The following is a 14616-nucleotide window of genomic DNA, read 5'->3' as shown; positions in this document are numbered from 1 at the left end:
GCCGGCCTGGACCGCGAAGTAGTCAGGAGTGTTGCCTTGTTGTGGCCGGGTCGAGGAGGAGGCGCAAGGGGTTTGGCTTGTTCGGCATTGGCAGCCTCTGTTTTGACGGGCGGATCGGCTGCCTTCGCGTCGGTCGTGGTATCTGCAGCAGGGCGAGATGTGAGCAAGTGTTACAGACAGATTGACGCAAAAGGCATTAGGTTGACAATGACGGAGGACAAGGGACGGAGAAGTAAAGCGATGACGAAAGAGGATGAAGAAGAAGATAGGATATGGATGTTAAGACTGATGACGAGTATACGTCATAATAGCGGAAACGGAAAAGGTATGTGGAAGAGATGAAGTCGATAGTATGCTGCAGGGAGAGGAATGGAATTGGAGTACGGGAAAGCAAGAACATACCAGGTCGAGGAGGAGAGCTGTTGGACTGCTTGGGGGACTTCGACTCACCTCCAGCAGAGGCTTCAGTTGTAGTCCCCATGATGACGATGATGTATTATTCTGGGGCGGGCGGCAAGGTTGATAGTATTGGACTGGACTGGACGTGTGGGGTGGGTGGCAGTAAGAGCAGCAAAGGATGGAGGAAGACGAAAAAGTCAAATGAGGTCAGAGGCGAGGAAGAAACAGAAAAGCAGCGCGGCAGCCGTCTGCGACTCTTACTACAGGACGGGACGGTTTAAGAGATAGACCGGGGGCGAAGACTGTTTTTCGACAAGTCAACAGCGCGAACAGCGCTCAGCATACGCTCCGAAACCTCTCCAGCCAAGAGAATGCGCCCTAAGCCTTGATGCTTGAGCGCGCGGATATGTATTTGGGGAAATTGCTTGAGACTCGAGACAATCGAAGCAGATGTGGTCAAGAGGCGCGCGTCTCTCAGACAGTTAAGAGACAAACTAAGCGAAAGATGGGTTGAGAATTAGGGGATATCGAAAGACAGGCACAAACGCGAAAAAAGACGTTTGCAGTGGAGTTGAGGCTCGTGCCTATCGAAAAGTAAAAAGGATATGATAGCCTCAGATGGACATTCGCGCTGTGTCTAGAATATCGACAAAGCGGGCGTTGCTTTGCTTGCGGGATTGCGTCGATGGACGAGGATTGTGAAAGGATTAGATTGAGAAAAGACGTCAGAGATGACGTTGTGGGCAGCGAGAGAAAAAGTAGGCGCAGAAAAAAAGGCGACGGCGGCTGGGCTCTGGCTCCTGAAAGTAGTCAAAGCCTGGGGGGCGAAAATAAAGGAAAGGACTGCCCGAACTGAGGGGACGCTAAACCGGCTGACAAAACCCACTACACCTGCCTGATGGTCTGTCCACACCCCGGCTGAGCACTGTGTGCACTGTATTCTGGATTGCATCGTTCGATCCTTACCTCCAAAAAGGTCCGGGGAACCAACCAGATACCTCGAGTCGGAGCAAATCACTTTAGTTGACTTGCAAGGAAGCTAGGGGGACAGCGTTTCACTGATCAAGAACCCGGCATAAGGAAACAGAAGGGCCATAGAAATGTACCAGAAGCAGAGTCGATCGTGATTTTCGAACAGCATCTCACGAATCGGTGATTACGGGTTAAGTTCCACCGAGCACTCACCGTGCCTTGATTAAATGACTGCATGATACCTTCTCAAGTATATACAGCAAACCGCAGTTACGATTGAGATTTACGTTGCTGGCTTGAAGTGAACAAGAAACAATCTCCGAACAGCAACCGCCCCAGGTCGCAATTACCTTTAACAGTTGGACCCAGTTATCAGGAATCTTTGAAATGAGATATCGAAAGCTTGACACTGTGCGGATACATGAGTTTTTCATGGCTCCACACCCTATTTGCAGCAGGAGCCATTGAAGGGTGTGGGTCCTTGCACCGGAGCAGTACCGTCATTCCCACTCATCAAAGCCAATTGGCTTGCTTCACGTCGCGATGACGCAAGGAGGTGCCTTGTTCGACACCTCATCCATCCTCACAACAACACCAATTCCTTCACCACCCTCGCTCAGTCTTGGAAAGCGTTTATGCTGGGTCTGGCCAATTCTCAGCCTGGCCGTGGATCGCACCGTTTTCCCAGTTCAGTTCCCTGATTAATCCCGACTATTCCATTGTTTCAGTCGTGATCCAGATCCAGATTGCTACTCTATCAACTAGCTGTCACTAACAAGCTCATAGCTCATGCAATCAATGCTTAAGTGCTGGTGCAAAAGCTCCGTGCTGCTGGAACTCTATGGTTGAGGCTTGGGGGGGGAGCAAGTTCCCCGCCTCTTTTTTGACATCTACTCCGGTACCGAGATCAATCACGGTCACAATTTTGTATTGGCCTCTCTATTCTTTGCTGATGAATATGCAATATGCCTCCCAGTAACTTCATTCTATACCTGTCCGGTACTGGACACGCAGGCGAGCTCACGGTCCTTCTCGGTAACCCATGGATTTATAATTCGAGGCGTTGTTGTTGAGGGATCGTCGGTTGCAACACCCCCCTGAACTCTTTAGCACTGCACACACATGCTCGCATTTGCTTGGTAGGCTGGTAGGAACAAAAAAACGGGCTGTTTTCGACGTCCTCTTGCTGCTTGCTGTTCTGCTGCTGCTGCAAGCCCCTTTCGCTACCAATACAGTTTTGACCGACTATCTGGCCCATGCCTGCCTCGGTCAGGTTCATATCCAGACATTGAGTGAGTCGGGGGTCTCAACGGGAGCTTTTCTCCATTCTTCCAGTCTTGAATCTTGATGACCCCTTTGTTAGTGGCGATCTGGCGAGAAACCTCCACCCTCTTCACTTCATCGATTTGATACTGGCTCATAACTGGATAGGTTCTCGTTCTTACAAATCGAGGCTTTACGCTAACAACCACCCCCTGAACCGCATCCTTCATTCAGCCTGTGCATTCACGAGCAGTTGCATGTGTTCACGCACGAGTGTGCTTTACCCCGTGATCATACTGGGTTTCAAATATCTATTGAAACTTTATCAATCTCAATCTTAATCTCTGGTGGCGTCTCCGGTACTCAAAGATCCATGTTGGAGAGATTCAACAGGTGGCCCTTTTGTCACTTGCGTGGAGAAAAACAAGACTGCGAGTATCAACTCGACCAAAGAGAAGCCAGAAGCAAGACAAGATTGGTAATCTCAGGAAATCAGATCCATCCAGTACGGAGTAAGCACAGTGTCATCTCGGATGTACAGATACGCTCGAGTACAGACACTGTGTCAATAGTCGATAACGTTGAAGCACAATATGACTTGCTTATGACGTCAGCCATTGTTGATATGAGGAAACTCTGTCCATGTTGTTGCTGTACTCTCACCCTTTCAGCAACTGTCTTGGTGCTGCTGGATGCTGGAGATGTTCGAAGTATTGAAAGAGCGTATCGAATACAAATATACTATAAACATATTTACATCAATGGCATTTTGTTTTATCGTTCCAATACTAAAGGACGCACATTTCTTGATGTCGCTTTTACCTCGTATTTTTCGTCTATCTGAAGTAGCGTGCATAGATGAGCGTCTATGCTACCGTATACTGCGGCACAGCTTACAAGGCACAAGATGGTTGCTTCCTTGATCTCCGTTTCGAACTCACAGTCCAGTTTCGCTCTTCCATCCCCGGATCAGACCCAGGTTGGCTGGCTAGGCTAGCTTGGGCCACCGTTCCGTTCAAGCCGTGCCTTGTCTTGCATTTCCAAGTGTCCATTTCCAAGCTTTTCCATCATCTCAAAAGCACCAAGCTCCTATCGTCTCCACGAACTAAACTGGCTGGCGCCGATGCAGATGTCCAGGGGACGGGCGGGATTGTAGTAGTGTATCCATACGCTTCGTTTCTTTAGCCAATCTAGCCTGCGGTAGAAGCTCAACAAAACACACAGACTCGGTATGGCATCGTTCTTATGGCATGGGCAATTGGGATCCTCTCATGGCATCCATGTCGTGAATTGCTTCCCCCCGCAAGCACCAGGAACAAGACCCGCTAAGTCTTGGATTATGACGCAGATTTTACCAGCACAGACGGACTCACTTAGACAGTTAATTAATCTGAACCAAACTGACAGTTCTGGAAACTTGGAAACTTAAAGTCGAAGCCAAGTTTGATATCACGAGATGGGTCCAAGACTCTGGGCTGAGGTGAGGTGAGGTGAGGCCCAGTCTTGTCCTTATCCCCGCTTCGATCCAAATCTTGCTCGGTTCGAGTTGGAAACAATCTTGAAGCATGTAGCAGAGCAGAGCAGAGCCGCTTCACCACCAAACTCTAATGCCCCATGTCATTTACATGACGTTTAAGTGGACTCGGCCGAGCGACATGCTGTTATCTCCCATTCCAGCGATGCAACACCGCATCCCCTTTAGAGTACCCCCTTTGCAACCATAATATAATAGGCCATTCTCTGGTATCACGAGAATCTGGTCTAACACTTCCTAGTTACGGCGGTTGGCCCAAAATACCCGCAGCGCAGTCCGCTCGCTGGCGCGTCGGTCCGTCTAGGTGGCATCCAGTATCCGCCTTCAAAGTCATTCCGTCTCACAAAGAGATCGGTTGTTGAATGGTAATCGAGATCTGGGATGGCACCTCATCGAGATTCGGTGTACAACCCCGTCTCGGACTTGAGAAGTGATGGTGGTGTGTGTATGTATCTGGGTGTGCCAAGCCTTAAACGGCTTTGCATGCTGGCCTCGTGTTGATATACGTCCATATAGAGTAATATTGCTGTGATTCTGACGCATTGCAATCTTCCAAGTAAGTCTCCATGGGGAAACCGGTAGTTAGGTGGTTTTAATCCGGCTCTGATTGTCTATGTAATTGTTTAGCTTGACCCAGAGCTGCGGGACATGGTGATCATTTCGGATATATGAGATGTTCCACTTGAGTATGCGGTTACCCTAGACTATTGACGTTGAGAATCGTTGAGTGATACTTGACAGATGGTTAGTTAAGATAGAATTTGCAGAATCTCCCGAATGAATTGATTTCGTAGCCTCATTGGGCTTGGTTATCATATATAGCATGTCCATCCTTCATTGATATGTGTTCCATCATCTCATTAGCATCACAAACCCGAGAAAGCTGTATACGGGACGGCGAGAGTCAGTTTGCTTGTCACTCAACCAAATACTCATGGCCGACATAAAATCGAGGATGTCCTCACACTTGAATAGACTGTACCGAAAGATTATATGTAACATCTTATGTGACACAGTTGTACATTCTCACGATAGTCAGCTTAGTAGGGCTGAAAAGTGTATCATGTTTATTCTCGTCTTATTTCCCTGCATAGATCAACACTCAATTCGTCACTCACAATCACCGCTGTGGAACTGTAACTCAACAACAAAGGTCGAAAATTGCTGACTTAAACGCCGCTGAGATAATACTGCATCTCGTTCGATGCTTACAACATACCACGAACTTCAACTGAGTACAATGACTACCAGGAGGTTGCATGTAGAGCGACACAGATCCATGCTGCGCGAGATGGAAGTCCATCTGCCGCTGAGTCGCCGAGGATCCTGAGCAGTGCCAAATCATCATTTCTCGATGAACCCGGCGATAAACAAAGCAATACTCCTCATATCGTTATCGATATTATACGTAGAATAAGCCCAACACCTGGCCTCGCCATGAGAAGATACCCTCCTCACGGTCACTAATGGAGTTCTCAAAGAGCTGTATCACTGGGGCATCAGGAATGATATTACAGCCAAGCATATCTCTCTTTCTTTCTTGAGTGAAGGTTATACGTCTCGGCAGGCTAAATCACTGCCCAGATAGATAACCATTAAACCACCCATTCGATGGCACAAGACTCTTCCGACATACACAATGCATTCTCAATGCCCTTTGAGATTTTACAAGTTCAGCTGCTTCTCTGGCCGTCTAGGCGTATCAGCTACCCTTGCAGACTTCCCTTGACCTGAGGCATATCCAGGGCAGTACGGAAGGGGTCATGTGTGGTTTTCGTTGTCAATACAAGAGATAAGTAGATCGGGGAAAGTGAGTTCAAAACCCATCTTATATTTTGGATGATTACCCCACGCATCTTACAATGCTATGCATGCTCTATCTTGAGATTTAAAATTCCAGGCCCTGTGGCCGTGATAATACATGATGTTTGACGTATAGTACAATGACTTCGTGATATTTTATAACATAACCCCTCGGCATTTTCTTCTTCCAACAACCGGCGCTTAGTTCTTAACCTCAGGAGGCTCAAGAGGGGGCATGAAACCCATACCACCGCCCTCACCACCGTCGACACTGCGACTTCGCACGTGAGCCCTCAACTTCTCGAGGATCTCGCTATCCCTCCAGCGCGCGGGCACAGGTCTGTAAGCTGGTTTGAAGTTACCTACCGTCTGTGCCCACTCTCCCGAAGGAGGCTGGCGAGTGACCTGGTCGGACTGTGGCTTGGCGTTGATGTTGTTGGTGGATGGCGAGTCGGAGGACGAAGGGTTCGTGGAAGAAAGCTCCTCCTTCTGCGTGGCCCAGTAGTAAATGTCCCAGTCGTTCTCGTCAAGGATGCGGTCGTACTGGTCGAGCAGCTCGGGGGACAGCGTGGGCAGGTGAGCGGCCGCGAAGGTAGAGAGGAGAAGATCAGACTCCAGAGTTCCACGCTTTCGGGACTGGTCTATTCGGGTATATGTTAGCAAGGGTTTCTATCGTGGTCGATGCTGGATTATGACGCACAGACGAGACGTGCTCGCTTGGTAGCATCGTCCTCGCCGACTCGACGCAGAGGCTCGACTCTGAATTTGGCACCCTGAAGTTCGCCAACCTCAAACTCTTGCGAAGAGACGTTATCAGATCGTAGTGAGACTGCTGTAGAGAGGGGTCGAACGGGCATTGAGACAATGCGGCGAGCGGCGGCTGGACGCAGCGAGCGCGAGACGAAAGAGGCCATGTTGGTTGTGTCTTGACTGTAATTTGCGTGGGAGTTTAGTATATTCAAAATTGTAGTCGTCTTCCTGGTAACTGCCGGAGTTTTATTTGGTAGAATAGTGGCAAACAAGAAATGAACGTAGCGCCGGTCGTTGACGTTGAGATTCCGAAGGCTTGAGAGCCGAGGCCGAATGATATAATTTCGATGTCGGAACGGGTGGGTCCGGGGTAGCATCTCACAGGGTTCGGCAGATGACTTACACTTGAACAGCAGCATTATCGAAATGGTTCAACATCGTGTCACAAGAGAGATTGGGTTTGTACAAGAAAAAACGACCCTTTTTTAATTCATAAACATTGTTTTATATCCTTCTCGTACAGAGGATTTCATCTCTGTTGCCTCCATGTCTAAGCCGATTTCTCAGCAGTACGGTCGGGCAACTCGGTCTTCTTCTCTTCAGGCTTCTCGGCCTTCTCCTTCTCTTCTTATCCTCCTTGGGCTTGGGGTTTGGGTTTCCGCCCCACTGTAGTCTCCTGGGCTTCATGTATGACTCAAGAACCTCATCTGTGACAGCAGCTCTTCGCTCCTGGAAGCTCTGGACAACAGGCTGGAGAGCTTCAATTGCCATCTTCTTCAGCTCTCCGGTGAGAAGAGATCCGCTCTTGTAGTCATCGTAGACCTTTTGGAGCTTCTCATCATCATCCTCAAAGTAGGTGAGGTAGATGTAAGCAACATCGACATCAGGATTTCCTCCCTTCTCGCGGTGCTCCTCGAGTGTCTCACGGCCACCACTGAAAGCGAACTTGTTGATCTTGTTCTGAGAGAATCTCTGTTAGTGTTTGTCCCCAGTATGATATAATTGCATACGCACCTTAATTTGCTTAGCAGTATCGGTCATGAAAATGGCCGAGTTGGGGTTTGAAGATGACATCTTGCCACCAGCGCCCTGCAAGGCAGTGAGGAACTTGGAGTGAATCAACATCTTGCCACCAGCGCCCTGCAAGGCAGTGAGGAACTTGGAGTGAATCAAAGCTGGCTTAGGCGAAGGGTTCTTCATGCGGTGGGCGTTATCTCGGACGAGTCGGAAGTAAGGATCCTGGTCAATACCCATGGGAATCAGGCACTGGATCTTGCCAAGCGCCTTTGTTCGGGTGGTAGCAGGCTCATCAGACCAGATCTCGGGGTAAAGATGTCGCAAAAGCAGCAACACACTGGACTGAAGGGAAGAAAATCTTACCAACGTTGGTGCTATATTCAATTAGTATCTTTGCGAAGACTTTGACAATTTGACCTACCTCTCGTTGAAGCCAAACGCTCCACGGGACCTGGTTGAAAGTAACCAGCTTAGAGAACTCCCAGGCGTTCATGAGGAAGTGGCCACTCAGGTACTGGAGGTCACTGTAGAGGAAAGTCTTCTTTTGGTCAAAACCAAGAGCAATGATGTCTCGAGCGTTCTCCATAGCGTAGTTCAGAGTCTCTTCAAAGGTCAATGTGTCCTTGAACAAAGCCTTCTCGTCGTCCGTCAACATGAAAACCAGAGGCACGTCAAAGACATCCGCAGCCACTTTGTAAACTCTAGAGGAATCGTGTGTCCAAGGTGAAGACTGCCAGTGCTGGGGCCGCGACCGGTGTAGAGGAAGAAGGGCTCGCCGTGCTCGGACTTGGTGAGGATCTTGTCGAAGTCGCGATGGCTGAAGAAGAGGCCGCGTCGGAGCCAGCGATGGGGCTTCTTGCCTGTCACTTGCTCGAATCGTTCAAGAAGCGCATGGTCGATCTTTGAGGTCTTCCACTTCCTTAATTATCCTGTCAGCTCCAAAATTCAACCTTGGTGTGAATTGGTTTTTGGTGTGGCGCTCACGAGCAAATGGCATCGTAATCAATAGCAGCAACCTCGCCGTTCTCGCCTTGAGCTCCTTCAACGGACAGGGATTAATGTCCTGGTCCTGAACAGCAGTCTTGGGAGGGGTTAAGGTCCGCCATTATTTCGATTTGATCTTGGTGGTGAAACTTGAAGTGGGCCTTTGTTCTGTCGAGGTATCGCGGGGTCTTTCTTCTAAGAGCCCAGCTGGTGGGTATGGAGGGGCAGCGCGGGCTTCAGCACCTTCCCAAGTTGAGTCACGGAATGAGTGACAGCGCACCAATCAGAGCGAACCATCCAGCCACAATTGCTATTCAAGCACACGCCACATTAAGGACTGGCCGAGGCCTGTTGTCCCATGAATATCATGATCGCGTGGACTTTAAAATGTCAACGAATAGCGTTGATATGTATAGACGTTAAATTATTTCTCTTTCATGACTTTTGTAACACTCAGCTCTTCAAAACAGACTCTAGATCTGGCAAGAACTAAGCCTTGCTTCCAGTTCCAATCATATACCTGCCACGAATTCCAACGCCAGCATGTCCGGAATCTTGGACCACTTACACAGTTGGACTTAATAGAGACCAAGGACTGCATGGCGACGAGACCTCTTCATGACCTCTAGTAAAACATCCGACTCTTTATGGTACCAATGAGCTCCACTGTAGATAACACGCATGCAAAAACACTCTTTTAGATAAGATGCTTGGATCGGAAGTAGGCTCGGAGGTACATGATCTGCCAAGCCAGAGACCGATGAGGAGCCAAGTGGTAGCGATACCGAACCACTTGACACGGTTGTTGGTGCTCTCGTTGGTGTCTCGGAGCTTCTGCTCTCGGGCGCGAAGGTATTCCATCTCGGTAACAAGCTCGCTGGTGATCTCCTCGATACGGCGGAGCTCAGCCTCGACAGGCTTGAGCTTCTCGGTGGCCTGGATAGCGGACCAGTCCTTGGCATCGGCACCAATGTCGATATCGAGCTCAATGTGACGAGTGGGGCTGTTGAGTCGCTGGGCTAAAGAATTGTCAGTATGTCGATAATAAAATATGGGCTAAGCATGTGACGCCGCAACATGCTTAGAGTCGGAAGTCGACGTACATCCAGAAGGAACGTTCTCAAAGCAGACATCGAAAGCAGCGTCGGCGTGAGAGGTAAAGACGTCGCCTTGACTCTCCAACAACATCTCTGGGGCGACCGTACTCGTTGCCAACCGGCATCGCGAATCTGCAATCATGCATGTTAGACTCTAACCTTTCCTAACTAGACCAATCTGTCCTCAATTCGGCGCAACATACGTATAGGTTCACAACCATGCCATCTCCCTTGTGGCCATCGACGGTCGCTGTCACCACAACGAGGGTGTCCTTTCCGACAAAGTTGCGAACACAGCGCTCCTTAGATCTGCGATAAGGTCGAACTTGAGAGCGCTAACGGAGCTGACAAGCAGCAAAACGCTGCAGAAGTATGCAGCAATGATTTTTGAAGAGCCATTGTCGTGGTCGAACGCTGTGTAGTCGAAAAGTCGGTCTTCCTCTCCCAGTGTTAAATCGTATCGAGGATGGTAGGTTGGAGAGGAAAGGCTACGTAGGATATACAGATAGACAAGGGCTTGCACTGGACCTCTAAACTGAAAGGTGTCCCAGTCGAAGCTGTGACCCACAAGCGGGAAAGAGGGAGTTCCCTAGGTTAGCTTTGCAACCAATCACATCGGGCCTTGGCCTTGGCCTTGTCGCCGCCATCACGTGTGGGGCAGCCTTGTCAACTTCCAGTTGTTTTCGCGCCTCAACTTACATGATAGCATACGTTTTATGTAGCTATCTTGACAATCTGCAAACTAGCGATCGCGTTTGTCTTCAAGATGCCCAAGTGTAAGTTTGAATCTTCCCACCTACTCAACATTTGAGGACTCCCGCTAACTTCTGTCACAGTCTTCTGTAAGCTCCCCAGTACGCGCGAATCGACAAAGACCCCTCCGACTGACTTCTTATCACCAGGCGATTATTGCGATGTCTACCTTACGCACGACTCCATGAGTGTGCGCAAGGCTCACAACAGCGGTCGAAACCATTTACGAAATGTAGTCGACTACTACCAACGTACGCTTTCCCTCCAACCCGCGATGCGACTATGCGACTAACAACATCAATAGAAATCGGCCACGAGAAGGCCCAGTCGTTATTGATTCGATTACTTCTTCTTATGCTGCCGAGGGTCAGGCCCACGCAAATCCCATGCTTCCTCAGAATCAACCTGGCCAAGGCTTCCATCCACCTCCCTTCGGCTTCCCAGGTGGTAAGTACCAAGATATCATGATATGAGGAATAGAAGACTAACATGCGTCAGGTGTTCCTCCTCCATTCCCTGGAATGCCAGGCGCACCTCCCGGACAATTTCCTCGTAAGTGCTCCTCACGATCTTACCAATTGAGAATGACCCTAACTCCGGACAGCTCCTCCTGGCGGTGGTCGAGGCATGCCTCCTATGCCCTCCATTCCCTGGGCCCAACGGCATGCCCATTCCTCCTAATGGCCTTCCGTTCCCTCCTCCTGGTGGCTTCCCTTTCCCTCCTCCAGGTGCCCCCGGAGCTCCTGGTGCCGCTGGTGGTGCTCCTCCTCCGTTTCCTGGTATGCCCGGCATGCCTCCGCCTGGTCAAGGGTTCCCTCCCGGTGGTATTCCGCCACCTGGATTTGCTCCTCCCGGCGCCGGACCTCCTGGACATGAGAAGCGATAGGCCTCTCTTTAGCGATTAAGGACGGCGTTTTGGGCTGATTTCACCCATAGCATTGTTGGCGAATTAGGCGTTAAGGCAAGCTTTGGGGAAAATGGGACGTATCCCAGCTTGGGATATTGTTAGGTTAGACACTAGGAACATTTATACACTTCTTACAGACAGGTAGATTTTGACTAAACCAAATTTCACATTCCTTAAATGCAAATAGTCTAAGGAGTCAGTCGCTTCCTGTATGCTGTCTTTTCAGACGCAAGCAAATTGATAGATAGATAGATATATATATATATATATATGTATTAGTTATCGTACATAAACAGTCACCACCGCCATGTAGCAAAGCGCAGTGTCCTCCAAATGTCATTTCATGTAGACCATTTCGTAGCAAAGTTCAGATAGCAAACCGTAAGCATAACCGTTTTCGTAATCCCCCATCATTCGTAAAGCGTGAGTCATCTCAGTCGTGAGTTTTGTCTTTGTATCTTCTGTAATAGCAATGAGCGTCTTGTTTCTCCTCCTACCCATCCCGAGAAGAACTCCTTTCGTCTTTAGAAGCACCTAATAAGTTGTCGTGCTTTCGTGTGATTGGTAGTGGTCGCGCGCTGTGCTCGATCGAATCACATCTCCTACCCCGTCACGAACCTCCTTTGGTCCGCTAATTTCTTGCGAAGCTCTTGTGAACGTTTTTCACGTCTCTTCTCGCTGAACTTTCGCGGAAGATTCTGCAGCTCCTCCAGCCTACTTCCCAGGGAAAGACGCCTCTTTTCCTTACTGGCTCGCCTCTGGACACTGTTGGCACGCCAAAACGATCTCTTGACATCACCATCCGCAGAATGTGGTCTCTCGTCGTCATTGTAGCTTCGTCGTAAGGAATCGAAGCTCGAGCGGTGCCTCATGACCCGAAGGTTTCCGCTTGGAGTACGTCCAATGGTACGACGCTCAGTGGCCGGCCAATCGTAACTGGTATAATACGAACCCTCGCGAGATGGGGAGGACAGCAAACGTGCGCTTCATTCTAGAGCTGAAGCTCCTTTGCGGTCCTTTAGGTCGATTGTCCACCGGGGGGTATCGATAGATCTCGTCAGCCGGTTTCAGCCGGCCAATGAATATCACAGTCATCATCACAGTCTCCGTCGCATTCATCTAACTCATCACTGGACCACTGCGGGCGCCAAAAAGGATGCAGCTTGTCTTCCTCCACAGGACTATCGTCGGGACTAGGATATTCAGGTTCACGTTCCATAGTCGGCATGCCTCTGATCCGACCAGTACGCGAAAGAGATAGAGTTCGAGAAAGAAAGCTTGATGGTCTTCGTGTTGAGAGGAATAATCCACTGAGTGACGTCGTGTACGGTTGAAAGCACGACGAACCATCGAAGGTCGGCGGGATGGTTTCTCGTTCATTGCCTCAAAATAATTACCCATAACGCCATCTTCTCGTGCGCGGGGGTCGTCCCTGACGGTTGTCGCGGGGATGAAATTAATAACCGGCGCGTGGCTCGGTGGCTCAGGGGCGCTCGGGGATTTCGAAGAGGGGAATCAACATCGGCAAGGGAACGGGTAGGTTGGGGAGGTGTGGTAGGAATCTCATCCGAGGAGTCTGTTGGTAGTGGAACGTCCAGGTTTTCCTCCGCCTCAGTCTGACTCTGATCTGCAGACTCGGAGGGCTTTGTGGAATGGTCAACCATCAGCAGAGATGAATTCTGGTGAGGATACATTTGCACAGCTAGAGCTTCCGTGATCACTGGGTTTGTCCCATTGTATCAACAGATGCCACAGAAAGGGCGTGTTTTGCGAGCCATATCCCTTGATATTCAAGCCATCATCATGATGTTCCGAGCTCGACCGTCGGCGACTTTGGGAAGGACTTGAAAGCGCCTGCGTGGTAGGGCCATTTTCTGAAAATCGAATTTCGGGCACTTTCTGGGAATCCTTCTTCTTGTTGAGATACTCCTGCAGGGCATTATGAAGCTTCATGCTCTCTGCCGTCAAAGAACTGGCCCTTGAGCCGTTACGACTGGTAGGAGCAGAGAGAGAAGATGAGCGAGCTGGCACAATAGGTGGATAGTCCATGGTTCTCTCGTCGGAGCTTTCAGACAAAGAGTACGAACGACCACGGTTTGGGCGTCGAACAATAGGAGGTTCACCTCTTGTAGATGGAGTATCGTTCAGTGTAGGGCTGACACTGGTCGCAGTACGGCTTGACCGTCGGCTTGAATGAGACCTCAATGATGGTTCTCTCGATTTAGTCTTATGAGACGACAGCCGATCGGGCACAACAACCACTGGTATGCCACCCGCTTTCCAAACCTCGCGTCGAGCTCTACTACTGGACATAGAATTGACCGTCATGTTAGAAGACTGACTTTCAGATTTTGGGGCACTTGGTCGTGTTCTAGCTCGTGCATCGTTTTGTGACCTCTCCGATTTTAGAGAGTCTGTCGTTGACACGGATGAGGCGTTGGTAGGTTCTCGCAAAATGGTTTGTTTCCGTACATGCCGCAGAGTCCTCTGTCTCTTTGGAGTCGGGTCCAGAAGATATGCCTCTACAACAGTTGAGACGGTGGATTTATTTGAGATCACAGACATTCTGCGCGGGTCGGAACTTCCAACAGTGCTCGATGTAGTCGATGAAGGAATTTCTCGAGTTGAAAGGCCTTTCGTAGAAAGAGCTTCGGCTCTCTGGTGCAGAGGCATGCCCCACAGCTTTGGTAGCCTGTGTCGATGTGACCGTGTTTGGTTCGACGACCTTTGCCCGTGCGGGACTTGATCGCATCATATCCAGTGGTTCGGGGCGCTTCTTGACAGTAACCATTCTTTGTAGATTATGGTCCCATTCCTGCTCTACCTCGCTCACGGAACCCCAGTCGCTATCGTTGTGGCCCCAATCCCCTCCTAGCGATCTGGATACACTGCTTCCCTCTGATGGAGGTGCAAAGTTGGCCAAATTGAAACCCAATGTGTCAGGTTTGCGACCACGGGCACTTGTGTCGGAAACGTGACGAACATTTGATCGCGAGTTCTTGTTATTTGCAGACCTACCCTCGTCCTCGGACGACAGAGGATCCTCTCGGGCAGTTGTAAAGGAGCCAGATTGGGATTCTCCAACGGTAGTATTTGAACCAGCACGATCACTAACAACAGGTCTCAATAATTGTGGA

At 49.7% G+C, this 14616-nt stretch overlaps 5 protein-coding genes across 5 annotated transcripts; 1 reads left to right on the top strand and 4 right to left on the bottom strand.

The window, feature by feature from the left end:
- Positions 1–5969: 5969 nt before the first annotated feature.
- B0J16DRAFT_351824 (Flavinator of succinate dehydrogenase-domain-containing protein) lies at positions 5970–7047 on the bottom strand. Its single transcript, XM_046129238.1, has 2 exons — positions 6672–7047; positions 5970–6612 (listed from the first exon to the last, which is right to left on the bottom strand). The coding sequence occupies exons 1-2, from the start codon at positions 6883–6885 to the stop codon at positions 6173–6175; spliced, it is 654 nt and encodes a 217-aa protein (XP_045977206.1). The 5' UTR covers positions 6886–7047; the 3' UTR covers positions 5970–6172.
- A 247-nt stretch (positions 7048–7294) lies between these two features.
- B0J16DRAFT_351823 (tryptophanyl-tRNA synthetase) lies at positions 7295–8921 on the bottom strand (the record flags this gene model as incomplete). Its single annotated transcript, XM_046129237.1, has 6 exons — positions 8814–8921; positions 8723–8774; positions 8418–8657; positions 8073–8112; positions 7736–8041; positions 7295–7681 (listed from the first exon to the last, which is right to left on the bottom strand). Coding segments are annotated over exons 1-6 (1056 nt in total), but the record flags the coding sequence as incomplete, so codon positions are not given.
- A 538-nt stretch (positions 8922–9459) lies between these two features.
- B0J16DRAFT_351822 (endoplasmic reticulum vesicle protein 25) lies at positions 9460–10466 on the bottom strand (the record flags this gene model as incomplete). The annotated part of the gene is made up of 6 exons (XM_046129236.1): positions 9460–9741; positions 9826–9891; positions 9939–9951; positions 10023–10121; positions 10160–10233; positions 10388–10466. Coding segments are annotated over 6 exons (613 nt in total), but the record flags the coding sequence as incomplete, so codon positions are not given.
- A 53-nt stretch (positions 10467–10519) lies between these two features.
- Positions 10520–11751, top strand: B0J16DRAFT_351821 (U1 zinc finger-domain-containing protein). The gene is made up of 6 exons (XM_046129235.1): positions 10520–10595; positions 10656–10661; positions 10722–10823; positions 10877–11019; positions 11071–11124; positions 11177–11751. Exons 1-6 carry the CDS (start codon positions 10586–10588, stop codon positions 11456–11458), a joined length of 597 nt encoding a protein of 198 aa, XP_045977203.1. The 5' UTR covers positions 10520–10585; the 3' UTR covers positions 11459–11751.
- Positions 11752–12013: 262 nt separating this feature from the next.
- B0J16DRAFT_351820 (uncharacterized protein) lies at positions 12014–14616 on the bottom strand (the record flags this gene model as incomplete). Its single annotated transcript, XM_046129234.1, has 7 exons — positions 12014–12110; positions 12164–12463; positions 12515–12532; positions 12692–12789; positions 12877–13099; positions 13233–13999; positions 14160–14616. Coding segments are annotated over 7 exons (1960 nt in total), but the record flags the coding sequence as incomplete, so codon positions are not given.

This window comes from Fusarium flagelliforme (assembly GCF_020744385.1).
Source record: "Fusarium flagelliforme strain FIESC 12 MPI-CAGE-AA-0113 chromosome Unknown B0J16scaffold_15, whole genome shotgun sequence".
Taxonomy (NCBI): Eukaryota; Fungi; Ascomycota; class Sordariomycetes; order Hypocreales; family Nectriaceae; genus Fusarium; species Fusarium flagelliforme.
This window is presented reverse-complemented; position numbering and strand designations above follow the sequence as displayed.

What these genes read in the sequence shown, in the direction of transcription:
- B0J16DRAFT_351821 (XM_046129235.1), top strand. An exon ending in TGTAGTCGACTACTACCAAC is followed by an intron (nt 10,824 to 10,876) that starts GTACGCTTTCCC and finishes CAACATCAATAG; the next exon opens with AAATCGGCCACGAGAAGGCC. An exon ending in TCCCTTCGGCTTCCCAGGTG is followed by an intron (nt 11,020 to 11,070) that starts GTAAGTACCAAG and finishes AACATGCGTCAG; the next exon opens with GTGTTCCTCCTCCATTCCCT.
- B0J16DRAFT_351824 (XM_046129238.1), bottom strand. Translation starts at nt 6,885, where the DNA reads ATGGCCTCTTTCGTCTCGCGCTCGCTGCGTCCAGCCGCCGCTCGCCGC. An exon ending in CAAGCGAGCACGTCTCGTCT is followed by an intron (nt 6,613 to 6,671) that starts GTGCGTCATAAT and finishes ATACCCGAATAG; the next exon opens with ACCAGTCCCGAAAGCGTGGA.